The 19,641-nt window shown below is 49.5% G+C and overlaps 4 protein-coding genes across 4 annotated transcripts; 2 read left to right on the forward strand and 2 right to left on the reverse strand.

Annotated features, from left to right (window-relative positions):
• Positions 1 to 66: 66 nt before the first annotated feature.
• CI109_103742 (lipoyl(octanoyl) transferase) lies at positions 67 to 1,494 on the forward strand (the record flags this gene model as incomplete). The annotated part of the gene is made up of 4 exons (XM_032001756.1): positions 67 to 334; positions 568 to 755; positions 860 to 997; positions 1,093 to 1,494. 4 exons carry the CDS (start codon positions 67 to 69, stop codon positions 1,492 to 1,494), a joined length of 996 nt encoding a protein of 331 aa, XP_031863919.1.
• Positions 1,495 to 1,806: 312 nt separating this feature from the next.
• Positions 1,807 to 3,700, reverse strand: CI109_103743 (uncharacterized protein; the record flags this gene model as incomplete). The annotated part of the gene is made up of 4 exons (XM_032001755.1): positions 1,807 to 2,089; positions 2,168 to 2,707; positions 2,779 to 3,355; positions 3,433 to 3,700. 4 exons carry the CDS (start codon positions 3,698 to 3,700, stop codon positions 1,807 to 1,809), a joined length of 1,668 nt encoding a protein of 555 aa, XP_031863918.1.
• A 712-nt stretch (positions 3,701 to 4,412) lies between these two features.
• CI109_103744 (uncharacterized protein) lies at positions 4,413 to 8,218 on the reverse strand (the record flags this gene model as incomplete). The annotated part of the gene is made up of 4 exons (XM_032001754.2): positions 4,413 to 4,726; positions 4,783 to 5,907; positions 5,974 to 8,002; positions 8,078 to 8,218. 4 exons carry the CDS (start codon positions 8,216 to 8,218, stop codon positions 4,413 to 4,415), a joined length of 3,609 nt encoding a protein of 1,202 aa, XP_031863917.2.
• A 728-nt stretch (positions 8,219 to 8,946) lies between these two features.
• CI109_103745 (uncharacterized protein) lies at positions 8,947 to 11,367 on the forward strand (the record flags this gene model as incomplete). The annotated part of the gene is made up of 9 exons (XM_032001753.1): positions 8,947 to 8,959; positions 9,023 to 9,406; positions 9,474 to 9,585; positions 9,661 to 9,778; positions 9,834 to 10,064; positions 10,123 to 10,878; positions 10,938 to 11,100; positions 11,163 to 11,227; positions 11,290 to 11,367. The coding sequence occupies 9 exons, from the start codon at positions 8,947 to 8,949 to the stop codon at positions 11,365 to 11,367; spliced, it is 1,920 nt and encodes a 639-aa protein (XP_031863916.1).
• Positions 11,368 to 19,641: the final 8,274 nt, after the last annotated feature.

Below are 19,641 nucleotides of genomic sequence, written 5' to 3' on the forward strand. Positions count from 1 at the left end.
TCAATAACAACCTGACTAACTCGATTTGAACCAACTGTCTGAGATCGAACATTGTGCACGAAAACGATGTCTCGTCCTCTCGCTCGATTCTTCTCTTCCTCTTCTCGCTCATTATCACTCCTTGGTCCGATCCCTTCATCTTCATCATCATGTTCCAACCCTTCCAAATCTGCGTCGGTCAAACTAGCACCCCTACGATATCATATATTCAAAGAACCATTACCGTATCCTGTAGGATTGAAGCTGCAGAATGATATAATAGATAAGAGGTTGGAAGCGAAGGCGAAAGATCCGATGGGGAGTAGAGGAATTGGAGATGTAGTGTTGTTGTTAGGTGAGTTGGTGTGATCACCATTCTCTACGCTGGATTCAGTCTCAAGTGTCTGTGTATCTCAAAGAGGAATGCAATCTTTTCGCACGATCACTGGTCTTTGATCCTGTATCGTTATGCGTTTGCCTCGTCATCTTTGACATGTACACGAATGTCATCGTCGATTCATACATTGGCCGAACCAAACAAACTCTTTTGATCGGGACTAACGTTTTTGAACCCGTTCACTCCCTCAGAACATACACCCACATATACCACAGGACGGCGGGACAATTCTCCAAATCCCAACGAATTACATCCTGAAGAGAAGAAAGTACAGAATGTCGGCGCCGAGTTTTATATAACGAAACGTGGTGGTCAAGTGACGTATCATGGTCCAGGACAATTGGTCGGGTATCCGATCTTGGATTTGAACGTGATGGAGGTGAGTGAGGTGTAGTCATTTCAAGAAGGAAAAGAAGATGAAGGAGGTCATCTATATGTTGATGATATATAAGGGAAGCTGACTAATCGTCGATTCCATCATAGACCTCGACACGATGTTATGTCGAATACCTACAAAGGATGTTGGGAGATTATGTGAGACAGACCTCAGGTCTTGGGGAAACTATCACCGCTCCTCATCCTGATGGTCATGTCGGGGTGTTTTCTTCCCCAACTGAAAAGGTATGTGCCACTCAACATTTCACCAGGTGACGCCAGCTAGGACAAGATTTGGCACTTGCTTGCTGCTGAATTTGTCTGTGGGTTCGGAAACACAGGTCTCATCAATTGGAATACACTTACGACATCGCATCACCTCCCACGGATTTGCGATGAACATCACTCCCGAACCTATAAAATGGTTCGACCTAGTCATGGCCTGTGGTCTGGCTGACGTTCACGCAATCTCACTACACGACTTGATCACCCGATCTGCGATATCGAACGGCGTCATACCGACTTTACCATCAGTGGCGAACGTTGCTGAAGATTTAGTTCCGAAGTTTGGGGAATTGTTCGGTCGAGAGATCATAAGCTTGCATGATGAGGGAGGAGAGGGCGCGGTGGAGGAAGTCATGCAGATAAGGGAGTTGGTGAAGAAGGCGGAGGAAGAGGCGAAGGAGGAGAATGCAAAGTCTGGAGGATGGGCAACGGAGCCGGATCTTTCGAAGAGGGGTTGAGCGTCTCCGTACGCGTGAAAAGTATGCGTAGCAAGAAGAAGCTGCTGATCAGAGGGAAGAGAACGGATTGGTACATATATAATTGTAACCATGATTGAACATCTGATATCCATATTGCTTGCGTTGGGATGTAATGTATAGCGTACTGTAATGTTGCAAAAGGAAACTTATGGTATCTACAGTCTACGGATGTATTACGAGTCGGTGGGTGGAATGAGTTCAGTCCTACGTCTCAAGTCGCTATCGCTTTCACCACGAATTTCTAATGTCCTCTCTCCCTCATTGCCCCCACGAATCTACTCTCCAGGCCTGCTAAACCGCCGCCACCCTCTTTTCCCCCTCGACGGCCTCTTCCTCTTCCCTCTTCTTAGGCTTGTACAGCACGATGAACCCGATCATCCAAACCGCCGCCCATCCAGCTTCGAAATACGCGCTCGCCTGAACGTTTCGCCAATCGTGGATCCCGCCAGGATGGACTGTGAAGAGCCCTGATTGTACACCAAGAGCGATTGCGTTGCCCGTTTGCACGGCTGTCTGGAGGAGAGCACCGGCTACACCTGCCATCTCTGGTGGAACGGATGTCATCACGCCGACGCTAGGAGTGTGGCGATGCGCAAGTTAGCGTCTATTTCGGAACAAGGACTTGATATGCGTACGGCTTAGTGGTACTCACTTGTTCGCATTGTACAGGATCATCATTGCGAAATCACCAAAGACGAATTCTGTGAACAAGAACTTCCAATAATCCTTTCCGTTCTGATGACCAGAATAAGCAAACATGATCAAAGCGCCTATCGAAAACGGAATACAAATCCCAACTGTCAATCTTGGATTAGAAGTTATGATCGGCCATCGTGTCGCGACGAGCGTGGCGGCAAAACAGGTGATTGGGATGGGTAACATCCTCACAGCTGCGATGAGATACGAATCGCCTCGTACGTCGTGCAATACTTCGATCAGGGGGAGAAGTTGGACAGACCACCATCCTTGTGGGTATAGACCGAATGCGATCCAGAGCGCGAAATTACGATATTTCCATACCGAAGGAGGTAGGATGGCGTGTGTTGAGGGGAGTCGCGATTCCCAATAGAAGAAAAAGGGAACGAGAATGATCAGCGAGATGAGGAAGGGAGCGAGGAATCCGGCTTTGTTGAATCCTGAAGCGGCACCGAGTGTGAATGACAAGATGAGCAGAATGATGGCCGCGAGCATACTGTGAGCAAACAAAAACGGAGCGGGTCAGCAGCGCAAACAATTACAACTGCAAATAGTTACTGTACTCACGTAAACGTTCCGACCAGATCGAGTCTCTTCCATTTATCAGACACATCGGCACTTGCACCATGTTCCTCTGGGATCCAATACAAGCTTCCCACCGCGAAAGGAATCGTCATAACCGCCATCAACCTGAAAAACCACCTCCAACTACTCATCTGATCATGTCTCTCAATGAGAGCAAAGACCCCGGATACGATCGTACCGGACGTCGCTCCTATCGCAGCTGCTACACCGTATAAAGTGAATGCCGTCCCCAATTCGTGAGGTTCGAAAACGACGACGATGAGTCGGAAAGCTGATGGAACGAGAGTGCCACCCGCCAATCCTTGGAGAGCTCGAAAAATGAAGAATGAATATTGTTCAGGTAAGAAACTGATTATAACACTGAGAACACCGAACGTCGCGAACCCGATACAGAATACCATCTTGGCCGAATACAAGTCGGATACTCGACCCCACAGTAAAAGGGAGGCAGCGAAAGTGACGGCGTACGAGGTGATTACCCATGATTGTTGGGCAAAGTCGATATTCAGATCTTCAACGATCGGGTTTGTGAACACGAAGAATGCGGCGAGGGACCATTCTGCAGGAATAGGAGTGGAAGTGAGCGTGGTGTTACAGCAGACCGCAGAAGTGATACTGATTAAAAAACAAACTTACGATCAATGAACAGGGCCAAACTGAATATCGCCAACAAGCTCCATTTCTTCCTTTGTGACACGTGCACCGTATGCGGTCCGTCATGACCAGCAACCGCCTCGCTGTCGCGCGCTATCTCATCAGGATTCGAAATGACGGTCGAGGCTGATGTTGAATCAACTTCGTTATCTCCGAGACCGGTACCCGTATGGATTGGGGTAGTAGCGCCACTTTTGATTATTCCGGACTCGTTACTGAGTTCGGTGTTGATCAAAGTTGGTTGTGACATCTCTCAACGTTCGAAAGAAAGACCGGTTTGACTGGTTCGAGTCAACTTCTTTTGCTATGCTATACGTCGTCGAGGCTTAATCCTATAATCCTAGGATGGAGTATGTTGTTGTGGGGCGAGCGAGGCTGTATTGATCAATGTGTAGGAGCAGTGGTGTGGTGGGTGATTGTGCAGTTTGTTTTACGTAGTGGAAACACGTACACCAATTATGCTTGTTGCTCCAAAAGCGGTTTATATATCTACCTCGTTCCCTTCGGCACTTTATACCTTGATCGAGATGCATGAGTCATCCCCATCTTACCATCTTGGACCACAATTTTGTCAATAGCACGACACCATGCAAAACGTCCTTTCAAAGTTCTGCCACCTCCACTCCTGGTTTCGATGGTGAGTAACGTATAAAAACGACTTACCTAATCATATCTTGTGAGCCTCCACCTACTCGAACCTCCACTCTCCGGGGGATCCTGACACCCGAAACACTAAGAGATGAATCGATAAACTCCTAGTTTGGCCTCACTGAATATTGTGACGCTTTCAAAAGAAAATGCAATTGGTGTATCTAATGCTACAAACGACTTCGTATATACTTCTTTTCCCTTTTCTCTTCACCTTTTCGAGTGTCCTCGGTTTATGCTACGCCTCGCTTTCCAAATCACCCTTCTGTGTATTCTACATGCTTTCCATCCCCCTTAGCCAGTGATCTCGCAGATCACGAACCCTCTCTCAAAACATCCGACAGCCATCTCTCATCTTCCTCCACAAGCGCTCGACTCCTTGTCGCTCGTCTCACCCTGCTCACAACATCATTGTTCCACACATCCTCCATGCTCGATCTCTCCCCTGGAATAGACCTCATCATCCCCTTTATCACGCTGAGAATCGCGTCCGACAAAACCGGCACGCTTGGGTCGACTTCTTTCTTATCCTGTTGCTCTCTTGCTCGCGATGACGATCGACGCGGCATGTAATGCTCGTCGAGGTCGGAGAAATCGTTGTTACGAAGTTTGACCCATCCTTCGCCATCTGCACGATACTTATCAGCCCATGTCTGAAGATTGCATGTTGTAATGGTCACTCACTGCTTGGGAGAACCACATTCAAAGCCGCCTCCAAGACCAAGATACCCAGACTGAAGACATCCGCTCCTTTTCCAACAGGTTCATCGCCTAAAGCCTCGGGGCAAAGATACTCCCTGTCCCCTTCCACCTCTCTGTCCAAGATAGGGCTCGGAATGACTGTCAAAATGCCTACTTCCTTTGTTGCGCCGTGCGACTTCTCATGGCTTGCCACATTCTCCATGGTGTTCCAGATGAATCCACCTCTCTCATCGCTCTCGGGCAGAGCGGGACTCAATCCTTCGATAACCCTTCCTTCGGGGCCCTCGTCGCAGATCACAGCCATCCCGAGATCGGCGATGACTAGCCCGCCTTCTCGGTTGATCAGGATGTTTGAGGGTTTGATATCGAGATGGAGGAAGTTGTGCTTGTGAATGTGTGCAATACCGTCGGCCAGCTCCACCAATGTCTTCCACACTCGAGCTTCACCCAAACCTCCGTAATCTCCTAATAAACCCAAGAATCTCGCGAGATCACCGCATTCCGCCATAGTTGTACGAATGTACAATCTCGAGTGTGATTCCCAGGAGTCGACATAGTTGACTATGTTCGGATGAGGATTGAGCGAGAGTTGACGCAGGATCGAGATCTCTTCCAATTGGCGGAGTCGGTTCTTCGCGCCAGTGTAAGGCTTTCCCGCCTTGACAGCATAGAATCGACCAGTCTTCTTCTCCTTCACTTTCCACACCTGGGAGAATGCTCCACTCCCAAGGCTCTGGACTATCACAAAGTCCTTCTCCAGTCTCGTTATGTTTTTCGCTAATCGCTCCTCCTTGGCGGTGCACGAGCTGGCAGCTCCGGAAGAAGGAGTTTCGGGAATGACGTGAATGGACGCTTTGTAGCTGGCAGCAAGCATCGGGTTGGAAGCTCGAGCGATCGGACCTCGACTATCAATGTGATGGGAGTTGCTGATTTGTCTCACGCGAGCCGGCATTTGGCGATATCGCTCGGCAGAAGGAGGCTCTACAAGACCGGATCGATATTGTTGGTTGGAATTGGGAGGGGTTGCCAGTGGATTAGCAGCAGTGGAAGGCGCGAAAGGGTAAACGAATGAGCCTCCAGTTGGAGATGGAGTACTGAGTCCAAGACCTGATCGAGCCCCAGCTTGGTTAGCTTTTGCTGAGCACCGTCGTTCTCTTTGACTGGGCAACTTACCTTGTAAGCCAGGCTTGGTCGGGGTCGCAGGAGAGATGCAACCTTTCGAAGAGCCTCTGCTGTCACCTCGTATCATATCGATACTCCCAATAGATCCGCTAGCAGTGAACATTGTGCTGCCTTTCCTCCTCAATCCTCTCGTTCTTTGAGCGTTCTGAATATATGTGTTGTTACTGTTGGAGGTGCTCGTGCTGTCACTGTTGGAGCTGCCATTGGATGACGCTATATTCAGTCCTGAAAACAGCACAGATCCCGGCAGAGGCTTGATAGGCGATAGTGGGCTTGGTAGACCAGCACTCATCCCGTGTAGAACAGCTGCTTCAGCTCTTTTTGCCTCACCGACGGGCTCGCTATCGGTTCCGAACCTTGGGATCTCGGCTCCCGAGATCCCTGACCTTTTCTTCACCAAACCAGTCGACGCAAATGCGGCAGGAGATGGCTTGACATCGCCAAAGAATGCGGTGGTAGGGGTATTGAATGCCGTGTTCACGGACAGGAATCCCGAATTGGGAGGGGTCTGAGTCTCGGCTGGTTCGGTAATACCTCTTCGAAGAGGTGGTCGACTTTTGTTCTGACGGAGTGAACCGATGGTTGGAATATTGGGCGAGCTCTTAACGGGGATATTCGTACCTGAACCGCCCTGAACAAGCGCTTTTCGACCTGGGAAAGATGGCCTGGTAGGTGCTGATTGCTGCGCAGACTCTTTCGGTGAAAATCGAGGGGAAGCTTTAACAAACAAGCTGGTGGAGGTTTTCGCCGACATTGGTCGAGAAGGAGATGCTGCGATGTCGCCACTGGAGTCGCTCGACAGGGATCGGGCGAGGTCAATGGCTCTACCAGCTGAGCTGCGTCGCATACCAAGGCCGAGCCCCACGCCGAGCGAGGGCTCGAAGTCTCCGCCTTCCATGGGGTTCCTCGCCGTGGTGAACGAACCTCGACCCCAGAACTTCTTGCTTCGGGTTGACCCCAGCTCTGACGGCTCGTCCGTATCTGTCAAGATCTCGTCGTCCACTGTGGCTTGCAGCGAGGGCGAAGCGCCTTTGGTGGAGGAGCTCTTCTTCCTCGAAGACAGCATTCGAGGGATAAAACTAGAAAAGGGCGTTCGGTTTGTTTTGTTCGGTGAGATGCTGAGGCCGTCATACTTAGACGGCGGTTGAGAGATCGGAGTATGGGACTGAACATGCATGAAATAAGGCGATTGCTGCTGCGCGGCTGTGGCGGTAGGCTTGGCTGATTGAGAGACAAAGGGTGAGGGGCTGGCTATCGTGGCAGGTGGTTTGGCAGAGATATGCAAAGCACCTTCTGCAGTGGACGCGCCGAACAGTTGTCGACTCGGAGGTGTCGGATCTGATTCCTCGTCTTCATGGAACACAGGCTGAGCCTCATCCCAGATAGTACGGATATTCGGTCGCGATTGTTGGTCCAACGAGCTTCTCGCCAAGGATAGTAGAGACGCAGAGCTGGTGCCACTTCCACTCAAGTCATCCATGGAGGATGATGAACCATTCGTTCTCCTTCGCAGTCTGGATGGTGGATGCGGTAACCCCCCTGATGTCCCCGTTTGCTCATCAAACTCGTCTCTTTCCTCAGCAACCGGCGACCACTCGTTGTTTTCCAACCATTCCAGTCCTTGCTGTTCGAAGTACCCTCCTTGTGGCAAGTGTTCCGTCATGATCGCTTTGGCTGCGTTTTGGGAAGGTGAAGTGGTTTGGTACATGTATCTTCCTCTGGCGGTCTTGGTGGAGAATGGACTACCGAGAAAAGAGGGTAGATTCGGCAGAGGAGCAGTGGAAGGGTATATGTGATCTCTAGGTAGAGGTGCGATGGCGGGCGTTCGTGATGGTCCAACCTGACTGTGGGATCTCGGTGTGCGTGACATCCTCGAAGTCGTAGAGGTTGAGGCGGATGGTGGGAAAGCGGCTGATATGAGTGGAGGTGTCATCTGAAAGGATTGCGATGGCTGCTGAGTCGACATCATCTCTGGCGGTGACGAATGTGACAGCGAAAAGTGAGACAATTCCTTTGAAAGCTACATTGTTGTATACCGATAGTCAGGCGGAGTCATTGTTTATGAAATGGTTACTTTTGACTGCAAGACACTCACCAAGGGAACAGACATCTCCCGCCTGCTTCTTTCCAACCGAGTGGATTTCACTCTCTTGTATGATCGAGGTAGCGACGACGTGGAGGGTCGAGACGAGTGGGACTGCGGGTATGACTGCGGTGGAGAAGGTGTGTATGACATGTGGGGACAAGGTTGATGAGATGGTGTGGCTGTTGTGATTGAGGACATTGTCGAGACAATAGCCTGTTCGAGGTTGATGCGGTCTATCACACAGGGGAGAAAAGGCGAGATTTTGCCAGCCTGGTGTGATTTGGATTATTCGGTCGCCCTCAGGTGATATTATAAAGACTGAATGGTAGTTGGTTCGTTTGTGTTCTCGAGGGATGAATTATAGTTGTGATCATCAACCCATCATGTTCTTTTCCCACACTGTTGTTATTGCTGCTGAGCGTGTGAAAATTGTAGTAATGAAAGGATTAGATGGAAGAAAGTTGTTGATGATGACGATGCTGTAAGATGAAAAGCAACAGAAAGATCAAACGCGTGTTTATGTGTTGTGTTATTTTCTCTTTTTGGCCATTCAGTAAAAGGGGGTATTATGTGCAGGTGACCGTGCCTGAACGTGTGAATGTTTACCCTGGGAGATACAGTCATCCCTACATCATCGTTGGTGTAAACAACGGGAATCTTATTCGACACCACCATTTTGTAGCCATGGCTTTCTTTCTCGAGGCGCCTTCCTTTTCTTACGCATGCCTAAAACCAAGGTCAACCTGATTTATTTCAATGCAACAACATCTCGCTCTGTAGAACGTTCAACGTTTCCATCTCCACCAACATTGCAAAGCAACAAAACAAATCAAGAGCTTGAAGACATCAACTTGTGTGTCACGACAACAAATATCATCATGCCTCCCAAGAGTGAGCTCCTTTGGCCTCATGACTAAGCAGGACCTGTTCAGTGCTGACTATCATCCTTTACAGAAACCTCTGCTCCCGCTTCGTCCGCCTCCACAAAACCGGCGTCTCGAGCGGCAAAACCAACATCAACAAAAGCTACAAAGCCTGTCTCTACCAAAGCCGCCAAACCCACGTCCAAAAAGCCAGTCGCTGCTAAAGAAACTGATATCCCAGAGGACGGGGAAGTGGAGATCAAGGACGTCCCTGTCCCCAACGGACATGTTGTTGAGGAGGAGAAACCCAGTGGGACACCAAACGGAAAGACGAGGAAGGCTTCCTCATCGCCTGAGAAAGCACCTGCTGCAAAGAGGGGGAGAGTAGGAGAACTTGCCCAAGAGGCGAAGAAGGTCACTAGGAGAAGGTCGAGTGTAGGTGGAGTGCCCATCAACCGTATTCCGGAAATACCTCGTAGGTGGCAATGGCTTAGATTGTACCCGTCTCATGGATGGACGCTGACTGCAATTGTGTACCACAGCTATTGCCTCTCCCCACAACGCACTTTTCATCTGGGGTACCGGCGATATGGGTCAATTCGGCCTGGGACCGGACGAGTTGGACGAGATTGCTCGACCCAAACTGCATGTTTGGTGAGTTCGAACAACGGCTCCATGTGTTCCTACAGTCGTAGGCGTTAAGCTCCTGCTGACTCGACTTGACATTAGGTTCGAAGAGGAGATTGAAGATGGGAAGCTCAGCAGAGACGGCAAGGAGGGGAGCGGTGGTCTCGAGGCCGTGGCGTGCGGAGGCATGCACACTCTTGCTATAGACGAGGCTGGTCGAGTGAGTTCATCAGCGTCCTGTCCTAGATCCAAGGTAACCTGTGTGCTGCTTCCAGGTCCGATCTTGGGGTATCAACGACAACGCCGCTTTGGGACGACAAACATCTGATGTTCCCGACCCTAACAACCCCGGATCATCGATCCCCAACGAGGATTTGGAGACTGTACCTTTGGTCATTGAGAGCTTGGAAAAGGAGAAGTTCAGAGCCGTCCAGGTCTCAGCGGGAGACAGCATCAGTGTTGCTATCTCGGAAAAAGGTGAACTACGAGCTTGGGGTAGTTTCAGGGTGAGTTCGGAAGTCCTGCTCATACTTGCTATCGCTTTACTAATTGATCTGCACATAGTCCAACGATGGTGTCCTCGGTTTCGATGGAGTTCCCGGTCACCCTAAATTCCAATATAGTCCTATCTCCCTTCCCGCTTTTGCAAAGGTCCAGATTGTGTCCGTATCATGTGGTGCCGACCACGTCTTGGCTCTCACTACCACCGGTCGAGTGTATGTCTGGGGTAAGGGAGAGGAGAACCAACTCGGACGACGAATCATCGAACGAAGGAGGATCAACGGTCTCGAACCCGAAAGACTGGGCCTCAAGAATATTGTCCATGTTTCTGCCGGTATCTACCACTCTTTCGCCGTCGACACAGACGGTAATGTCTTCGCATGGGGTCTGAACACTTTCCACCAAACCGGAATCAGCTCAAAGCAAGGTGGCGACGAAACTATGATCGTCAAACCTACAAAGGTTGTAGCTTTGTCACCGGAGAACCACGACGGCAGTAAAGTCGTTCAAGTCTCCGGAGGTGAACACTACTCCCTCTTCCTCTTCGACAACGGAGAGGTGTGGGGCTGTGGACGATGTGATGCCCATGAGCTCGGTATTGCAGAGGATCACCCTGCTATGGAGGGCATCAAAGAGAGAAGGGAGGAAGTCAGGGAAGAGCGAGAAGAGAAGGTCGCAGCGAGACAGAAGAAGCTGGACGCCGTCTTGCAATCGAACAAGGTAGACGAGGATGCAAAGGAAAAGGCCGAGCTGGAGTTGGCCGAGGCGAAGGCCGCTTTAGGTGTTCCAATGGACGAGTATGTCCCAGAACCTATCAGGGTGAGTATCTACTATCAAGAATGATATTTGGATCCAGCTGACACCGAGCCTCTTCGTAGATCTGCTTCCCTCCTATCCCCGAGTCATATGAGGTCGTACCCGACTTCCCGGCATATAAGGACTCCGAGCCTTCTGACAACCCTATTGCCAACATTTCCGCTGGTACTCGACACAACATCGCGGTGTCAAGATCTGGTCACGTATATGCATGGGGCCTAGGTAGTGAGTGTTCCACCCTAGCTTCTGTGCGTGACGACCCTCAGCTGATAGGTCTGTTTTTTTAGATCAAGGACAGTTGGGTCTTGGATCGGAAGAAAGTGCCGATGTTCCCTCTCTCGTCAGGAGTAAAGTGAGTTTTCCGATGTTGAGCTATTGATCGAACATAGTAGAGCTCACAATCTCGTCCGATAGCTGCTTCGACCTTACAGCGCCAACTACGCTTCTGCCGGTGGTCAACATTGTGTGCTTTTAGCCACCAAGAAGGAATAAGTGAAAACGTGATTAAAATAACGGTGATGAACATGGAAACGCTGGTTATGTTATGAGTAATGAACCCAGCGCTCTCGAGATGTGGGGCAGCTATCACAATGCATCATGACTCTAGATTATAAACAATTCTCAACATATGGACATCCCCCCACCGCTGCCTCCCATCCACTCATGACTACAAGCGAGACCCGAAAAGTGCCCTTGTGTTTCGTTTGGTGGTTGAAAGTATTCTGGATTCTAGGAATGCCTCAAACACCCGGGCATTCTCAGACGAGCACTCCTGTGAGGGCTAGTGGCGTCGGGAAGTGGACCGTGAGCCTCCCGATCGCCTAGAAGTGGAGTGAGCGGTGTTGCCACGCCGGGAAGTGGAGTTTGTGTTCTCGGGAGTCAAAGGACAGCTGGACCACGTTGCCTCAAATGTCACAACCTCATCGCGGTGGCCCCACACAGGTCGGCCATCTGCGTCATACCACAGTCGATCAAGGGCGTGCGTGACACCTTCATTGGCGTTAATGGTCATTGGCGGATTCAGTTCCTGCAGTTCGGGGCTAAGGTCAGTCCGTTTGACCTTGACCTCGTCCATCCCTATCCCTCGAGTAAAAACAGCCGTGATGCCGTCGGTTTGCAAGGTATCTGAAATTGTTCCGTCCGGAAACAGGGTGATGTTGTAAATTCCGTCCGGATTGTTTCTGTCATCAATGGTGACGGTGATTTGGCTACCGGGATGTTCTGAAAACCCGGCGTGGTGGAAAAGCAATCATTAGCTTTTGTACATGAAGACTGCTCGTCATTCAGAGAGCCAACAAGGTGCTCACTGTGGCCGTAGTGATAGGGTGCCATTGTTTGATTGCGTTGTCTGAAGGGGTAAGATTGGAGCGGCAAAAGCGGAATGGATAGTGATAGGTTTCTTGATGACTTCACAACAAGTATCACAGTTCAAGATTAGGAAGTGAGTCATTTATTACATTTGTCGCTGTACATAGTGACCACCACTTGAAGCAATTTGACGATGTAGACTGTACCAATGACGAAATGCCGTGCAAATACAAAGCGTTCGCCAAAGGATGACCCAGGGGTTCGTCAAGGGAGCCACAAGGGGTTGTGAAGGCAGATACAAGGGGGTTGTCAAGGGAGCCACGAGAGATTTAGCAAAGAAGACATCCTGCACGATGTTCCAGAGCCCATTCGTGACACGGAAATGCGTATGCAGCTTCGGACCGACGTGAAGCCTGCCCTCTGATCGCATCCAGACTGAGGCAGCTAAATATGTCTGAATGCCGTGTGTTAAGTGTGTTTATGGGTTCTGATGAACAGTTGATAAAGTGGCTTGGAACAGTAGGCTTTTATACCTTTTCTGAGGAACAAGACGACCACGTCCTTGACTATTTCGGGCGCTGGGGCCAATTGAATGAAGGAATGCAGTGCAGCGACAAGGGTTTAAGCAAAGGAGCTGTTATCCGCGGCCAGTCTAACCATCTTCAATTCCCCTCTTGCGCCATCGCCTAATCTGACAGAAACAGATCAGACAAACGATCTGCTAAGCGGTTGCAAAGGAAGCCTTCTAGCAAGTCCGGCGTGATTTCTCTTATCTTGCCACTCATGGCAGTCTCCTTTGCGGTCTCGCACTGCAACTTTCCTATTGTTCTACTCCCAGCGGTGTCGGAGGGCATAGTCATGAAGGGAAGTTCACGCCGGTGAGGTCAATACATTTGTCAGCTTGATCGATTTATCGCATGAAAAGATCCGATCCATTCAGAGCTGCACAGCCCTTAGCGGTAACGGAATATTCTCTCAATTTCCTTAACATCATTGTAATCATCCTTTACAATGAAGTGAAAAGATCGTCACCACTGTTACCGAATACAAGTGTCAGGTTTTTCTCCCTATCAGATGAAAAGATCTGATCCTTTCAACGGTTGCACTGCCATCGGAATAAATCAGATATTCTCTCAAAACATCGTCGACTGCATCGCATATTGTTTATCCGTTCATGACTTGTAGGTATGCCGGAAAACCACATTCGCGACTGGTGTCATGGAAGGAGGTGATCATGATGAGCTCAGCTTGATCTTCCCTTTGTCCGTGGTTCTCCTGCCCTTTTGTTTGGGTGGGTATCGTCAATCGTCCTCGTGATTGTCTTGTACAAGAATGATGACCTTTTCATCGCGCTGGACACAGTAACTAGATATCATCGACTAGTTAGAATTTCTGTCTCAGGCGTCAACTGTGAACAACAATCTAGTATGCCCGATTGGCGGTGCATTGATTCAGAATGCATGTCGATGTGCAGGACTATATGAGTCTTGGGAACATGCTGTAAAGTGCCACATTGAGACGACTTTGATGCATCTAGACTGCGAGCATGGCACATATGCTAGATTCTCCTCTCCGCTACTATAAGAGTACAATTGATCACAAGTCCGACAGTGCCACACTACCTCAATACGTCGATCGTAGTACTGTCATAGCTGTGCTCTGCCCATCGCTCCATGGAGGTAACTCGGATGGGGAGATGGCAGATGCGCTAACAAGGACAGGGTCTCTCCCAGTTTCAAGGTGAAATGTGTCTGAATCTTCCCGGATGCACCGATAAAGACGTGTTGGCTCATCATCACTGGTGCCAAAATGATTCGAGACACCAGGAAATTCAAGCCGAGTGAGCATCACGCTGCCTTCGTTTTCCTGTCCTCGAGTTAAGACCCCTTCGACTCCCCTGATCTTAAGGCGGGCTGATGCTCTTCCATCCTCGTAGAGGTAAATGTGGTGAGTTCGATCCTCTTCAGTGCGTTCGACTATGCGTTCGGCTGTGTCCTCGACTGTGATTTTGATGGCGGTACCGGGCCACTCTGAGAGGCGGACCAATTGGCGAATCCACAATCAACCTTCTTGTATCTTGCTCATTCGCAACGTATCGATAGAGGTACTCACCAGTGGACAATGGATTGAATTCTTATATTATTCAGTCGTGTCGTAGGAAGAGTATGGGTGTCAAGAAGTGGATCGATTGAGGTGTAGCCAATCGATTGATCAGCCGACGAGAAATCCAGTTTGAAATCAAACCAATTTGGAATGAGAGAACAGTTGGGGTTTTTAACTCACGTCGATCGTCAACCTCCAAGTCTATATTCAAGTCAGTCAGTTTGGATTGTATGTGGAATAGGGAGGTAACGAGTTGAGTTTGAGTGGAGCGCAATAACCTTGCAGATAAGCTCCCGTTCGGTCAAAAACCGACAACTTCGACTCACCTCCATCGCTCACATCGTCCGGCGGATACTCTCCTTCAATAGGTATCTCTGTGATGAATGGGAATTTGATGTTGTCGGTGGCGAGACGGTGTAATAAGCGTTTATATCAGTCTCTGATGAATCAAAGGCCAATGGATATAATGGCCAAATGTGACTTACCTTGGACGCTGGCAGGGGATTCAGGCCTTGTTGGGCTGTCTGCACGGTGGGTATGAACGTGATCAGTTGTGGATGGGTGTGACGATTGTCATGGTAAGCGTCGAAGAACAAAGACAGATCGGTCTACATGGGTGGCAGTTTACTCACCATCAGTGCTGAAGGCAGATTGCGACATTGCTGAGTCGTACGTAACGTGTGTAGGCTTGTATCGAGTTGATTTGGATTGGATGAAAAGTGAAGAAAGTATATCTTGTTAAGAAGTGTGGATACAGAGTAGACTGGAGACATAAGCTATTTTACCTTGTCTGCTGGAAACGAAGAGCTTCATTGCGACAAATTCGGGCTTTGCAATGATGACATGCAGTGCCACTCGAAATGCCTCATCAAAGGAGAGATCTTCCGTGCTGAGCCTCAGCTCGTTTCTACACTCACAAGAGATATTGATGACTTGATGACTGGGCGCGATTGACATCTCAACCGAATGAGGCCAGACACACAATCTGCAAGGTACTATATTCCAGGGATGCTTTTTCAAGCAGCCTTGGTGTCGTCCCTCTCAGCCTGGGGCGCATAACAAACTCCCCCGTGTGTGCCCACGACTTTTCTGCTGTTTTTCGGTTCTCAGCCATAGCGTAGAAGACCCTCAGAGAGAGCTTACTTATGGTGATTATGATGTGCAATAGGCTTGACATGGTGTACAAGAGGTCCATTCCTGAGCGGTACTCAATGATCAATCATCCTGGGTAGCGGCCATGCTACTATGCGCACGACTCATAGGCTTCGGCAGCAAACTGTATAGCATTAGAATGAGATCACAATGATGTATCAATACTACGAATATGGTAGATTTGTCTCATCCTCTCCTCCGTTATCTTATTTGTTCATCCGCGACTCGACCTAGGCTCAAATTAGCATGTGTATCGACATGTTTTACAGCAATTCCCGAGCTCACTGAATCGTTCAACCTTTTCGGGCCTCTCAGAAGCGGGAACCACACATGAAGTGTATTCGCAGGACTGGCGTGCTCTGCCACTCGTGGGCTTATTGCGAGAGCCAGGAGACCTTCCCATTGGTCTGGAACGACTCTGAGAGAGCGCCTGAGTGATTGACAACGATGGATGTGGCGTCGGTCTGGCTTGGTTTCACCGTTTCGTGGGTCCCCTTATCGAAGTCCAGTTGTGTAGACACTGTATTCTCTGAGAGCATAGCAGGTTCCATCTTCGACCCGTCCTAATATACGATCATAGTAGCAGCAGGGGGGGGATGTGGTCGAAGGTCAATTCACACAGAGTCAAAGAGCGACAATATCAGAAAATGGAGTCCCTTTCGTGGAGCAGGAGTACCAACTCACGAAGACGCCGCCAGAATGCAAGGCAGAAAAACCTGGGGTTCTGGGAATAACGATTATTGTTCGTCTAGCGGAACAGAATGACTAGTTACGACCTGAGCTCTCATGCATCACCCGACGAACCGACCGCCATCGGACCGGCTTGAGCGATAGTCTCTTTGACGGTGGCACAAGGGATTTAATGGTGGAGGATGAATCGTGAGGACACCTACTGAGGGAGTAATAGCCATTTCATGCCCATTTGAAGCAGATGAGTCCGTCATCGACTTGTCGTTTCGCGTTCAAGCGGCAGAAAGCATCGTTGAAGTACAGGGTCAAACAACAAATGCAGCAGCGAAAGCGGTACCATTCAAATTCCACAGTTTGCAACCTTGCTTTCCACCTTTGCCAAAGAACGAAAGTGGTGGGGCATTGTTTGGTGCAACGCAAGAACGATCGCCATTGATGTCAACGTACCTTGGCTAAGTGATGGCTGAGTTTTTCTCTGTACGAAGCGATTTCAGTCATGACACGCAGGGTCTCACAGGTAGTCTAGTCTTCGCAATTGCTGGTGACAGACCGTGCAACGAAAACATTGTTACGTGATAATTTGCACCGTGCTGTTCTGTCAAAGTAGCAGCAGTATCAAGCTGTGACGAGCCATCGTGGTTCTGACTTTAGCTTCGCAGGAAGCTCACGACTTTTGTCCGAATGCCACGACAGAACTCTCCTCCCATTCCACCTCTGGCTGGCTTGAGACGTACAGTGACACAATGATATCATGCACAACCACTGCTAGTACAACATATCTTGCTATGTACATCCCCTCCTCTACTGTCCCAATAAGACGAATTATAATCACAAACATGAAAGAGCCTTTTCGACTCGTCAAATGTCGACTGGAATCTACCGCTTGCCTATATTTCATTCAGTTGTCAGCTTGGTCACCGAGATGTAAACGGGGTCGCGCTCGGTGTACACAGGTCCTCCGTCATATGAAGATCGTTCGTCCGACCTGCGAGGGAGAGGTTGATCCTTCTGTCCAATCCGGAAAAAGTCGTGGTCTCCGTTGTGACGGGTGCACTTTACGACTGTGGTATTGTTGTGGATTGCCAGTGTCAGTGTCGCGTTGATCCCATTGGACTTCAGTGAGTGACTCTCCCCTACTTCGCTCAAAGTAAAAGAATCACCACCATGATCGAAACGATCCGAAACATCGACCTTGTCTGAAGAACAGCAAGGCGGTAACAACCCAGCGAGGAAGGCAATGAAAATCCAGGTCAGATACGAAAACCGATATTGACACGTGCAGGGATACTCACAGGTACATGTAGGGCGCGAACGGTTTGTCGATCGTCCGGACATTGCTTTGTTGTTGCTTTGAGCTGTATGAGGTTGGTTTGGCTTTGGCTGATGGTCAAGTGACGAAAGGGTTTGTTTCTGATGAGAGGAATATTGCGACTAGAGAAATGTGTTTTTATACCTTACCTGTCGCGTAGGACTCGATGACACCCATCGTTTTCTCACTCTAGGCTTCTTGACGATGATGCCATTGGCGTGGGCTACAAAGGACGATCCCGGAGAAGTCTTCTCGCCAAGTCCAGGGAAAGCCGTTTCATCGACTCGGGCAGAAGGCTTCGACTAGGTCTGCTAGACGCTTCATGCTGTAGTGGCATGAAATGATCCGCGGATGTGTAACGTCATTTGAAACGCCAACGTTGGATTGATGGTGCTGAATGTGCACAACCTTCCGCTTGATCTCTACACAGAGAGCACAAGACGAAGAAATTGTCGAACTGTGCAGGAGCTGTAGGCATCGTCATCCATGCGGTGACACGACAGAAGTTGGCGTTGCTCTGCAACATATATTCACCAGCTACTGTATGCAGGGGTTCGCGAGAACATGGGAAGTCACAGTGTGAACTCGATGGCACAAACTTCGATTCAACATTCAACACATTTAACAAAGCTACTGTGCATCGTGACATCTGACATATGAATACTGTGACTAAGCTATCTAGCGAGAGCTAATGGTGGTCTTTCCTCCTGCTGTGCGGGACTTCTTGCATGCTGTTTTGGACTTCCCCTGATACCTCTCACGAAGCTTCCGACTTCTGTCCTTGTTGCGAGGCTGAACCCTCTCCTCTCTGGCTGTTGCTGATCATCGACTCCTGCCATTCCGCCGTGAGAGATGAGAATGGGGCGGAGGATGTCAGCAAGGATGTCTTTGTGCAAGCGATCTTCGTATGTGCAAACTCACCTGGTCATTTCCGGAACGTTCCCCTCGATGAGAGGACCCCTGGAATACGAGAGGAGTCGGGACGATTCTGCCAGACAGGGTTACCGCTCCAACCTTATATTCTGTCCCATCCGCTATCATGTGCTCTCTGTATGGCGTCTTACCGGGTCCACAGTAAGTTGAATCCCAGCTGAAACAGTTTTCATGCTCCCCGACCTCTCTCCGAATATAGCCGTTGTCTTGTCTAAACGTATCATCACCAGGCAATTCGAGACAGACCTCCTGGTGATTTTGAGCGGCCTTGTTGTTTTTGGACTTTTCGCTGTCATCCGAATCCAATTTCCAGCTGCATCTCAGGATGAGCGGATCAGGCCCGGGGGTGCTATGTATGGCAGAATCGATCTGCTCTTAGTCAACGGTCTCTGATATCGCATAGAAAAACAAACTGGGTGGCAAGGGTAACCTTCATACTCACCCTGTCGCAAGGATTTCATTGAGAGAATCTACAGTGGACCTAATTCTACGCATGCTGTGATACTGTCAATTTTGCAAAGCGAATGGTAGGCAATAGGGAATACAAGCAGAACTGGAAGCAATTGAATGTGTCTCCCAAAGGCGCAGTCTTGCTTAAGTACTCGTACAACATGACCCCTAGGTGAGGACCTTCCAAGTTTGTTGGATGACGTCAAAAGAAGGCCACAGCGGTCCTTCTTAGCTTCTCGCCTTCTCGCCGTCCAACCCAAGAACGCCCCTTCATGTATCCTTTCTGCAGGATCTTGATGCGTCACCCAGTCTCAAAATATGTTTCAGATCATCCTTTCACCGCTGCAGTCGCTCCATGGTGCATCTCCTCGACTGGCTGATGATATTGTGTTGACTGCAAAGATGTGATGGAGCAAGTCTGCCTGCTCTGATGGGTGGCAATAAGAATTTCCAGCCAAACATGACCTCGGCCAAACTGCTATATAGTCGTACTTCAACAAAGTTACTCGCATGGTGCTATGAGACATATATAAATACTGTGACGAAGCTATCTAGCAAGAGCTAGTGGTGGTCTTTCCTCATGCTGTTGCGGGACTTCTTGCATGCGTTTTTGGACTTCCCCTGATACCTCTCACGAACCTTCTGACTTCTGTCCTTGTTGCGAGGCTGAACCCTCTCCTCTCTGGCTGTTGCTGATCATCGACTCCTGCCATTCCGCCGTGAGAGATGAGAATGGGGCGGAGGATGTCAGCAAGGATGTCTTTGTGCGAGCGATCTTTGCATGTGCAAACTCACCTGGTCATTTCCGGAAAGATCCCCTC

Source organism: Kwoniella shandongensis, chromosome 6 (genome assembly GCF_008629635.2).
Source record: "Kwoniella shandongensis chromosome 6, complete sequence".
Classification (NCBI taxonomy): domain Eukaryota; kingdom Fungi; phylum Basidiomycota; class Tremellomycetes; order Tremellales; family Cryptococcaceae; genus Kwoniella; species Kwoniella shandongensis.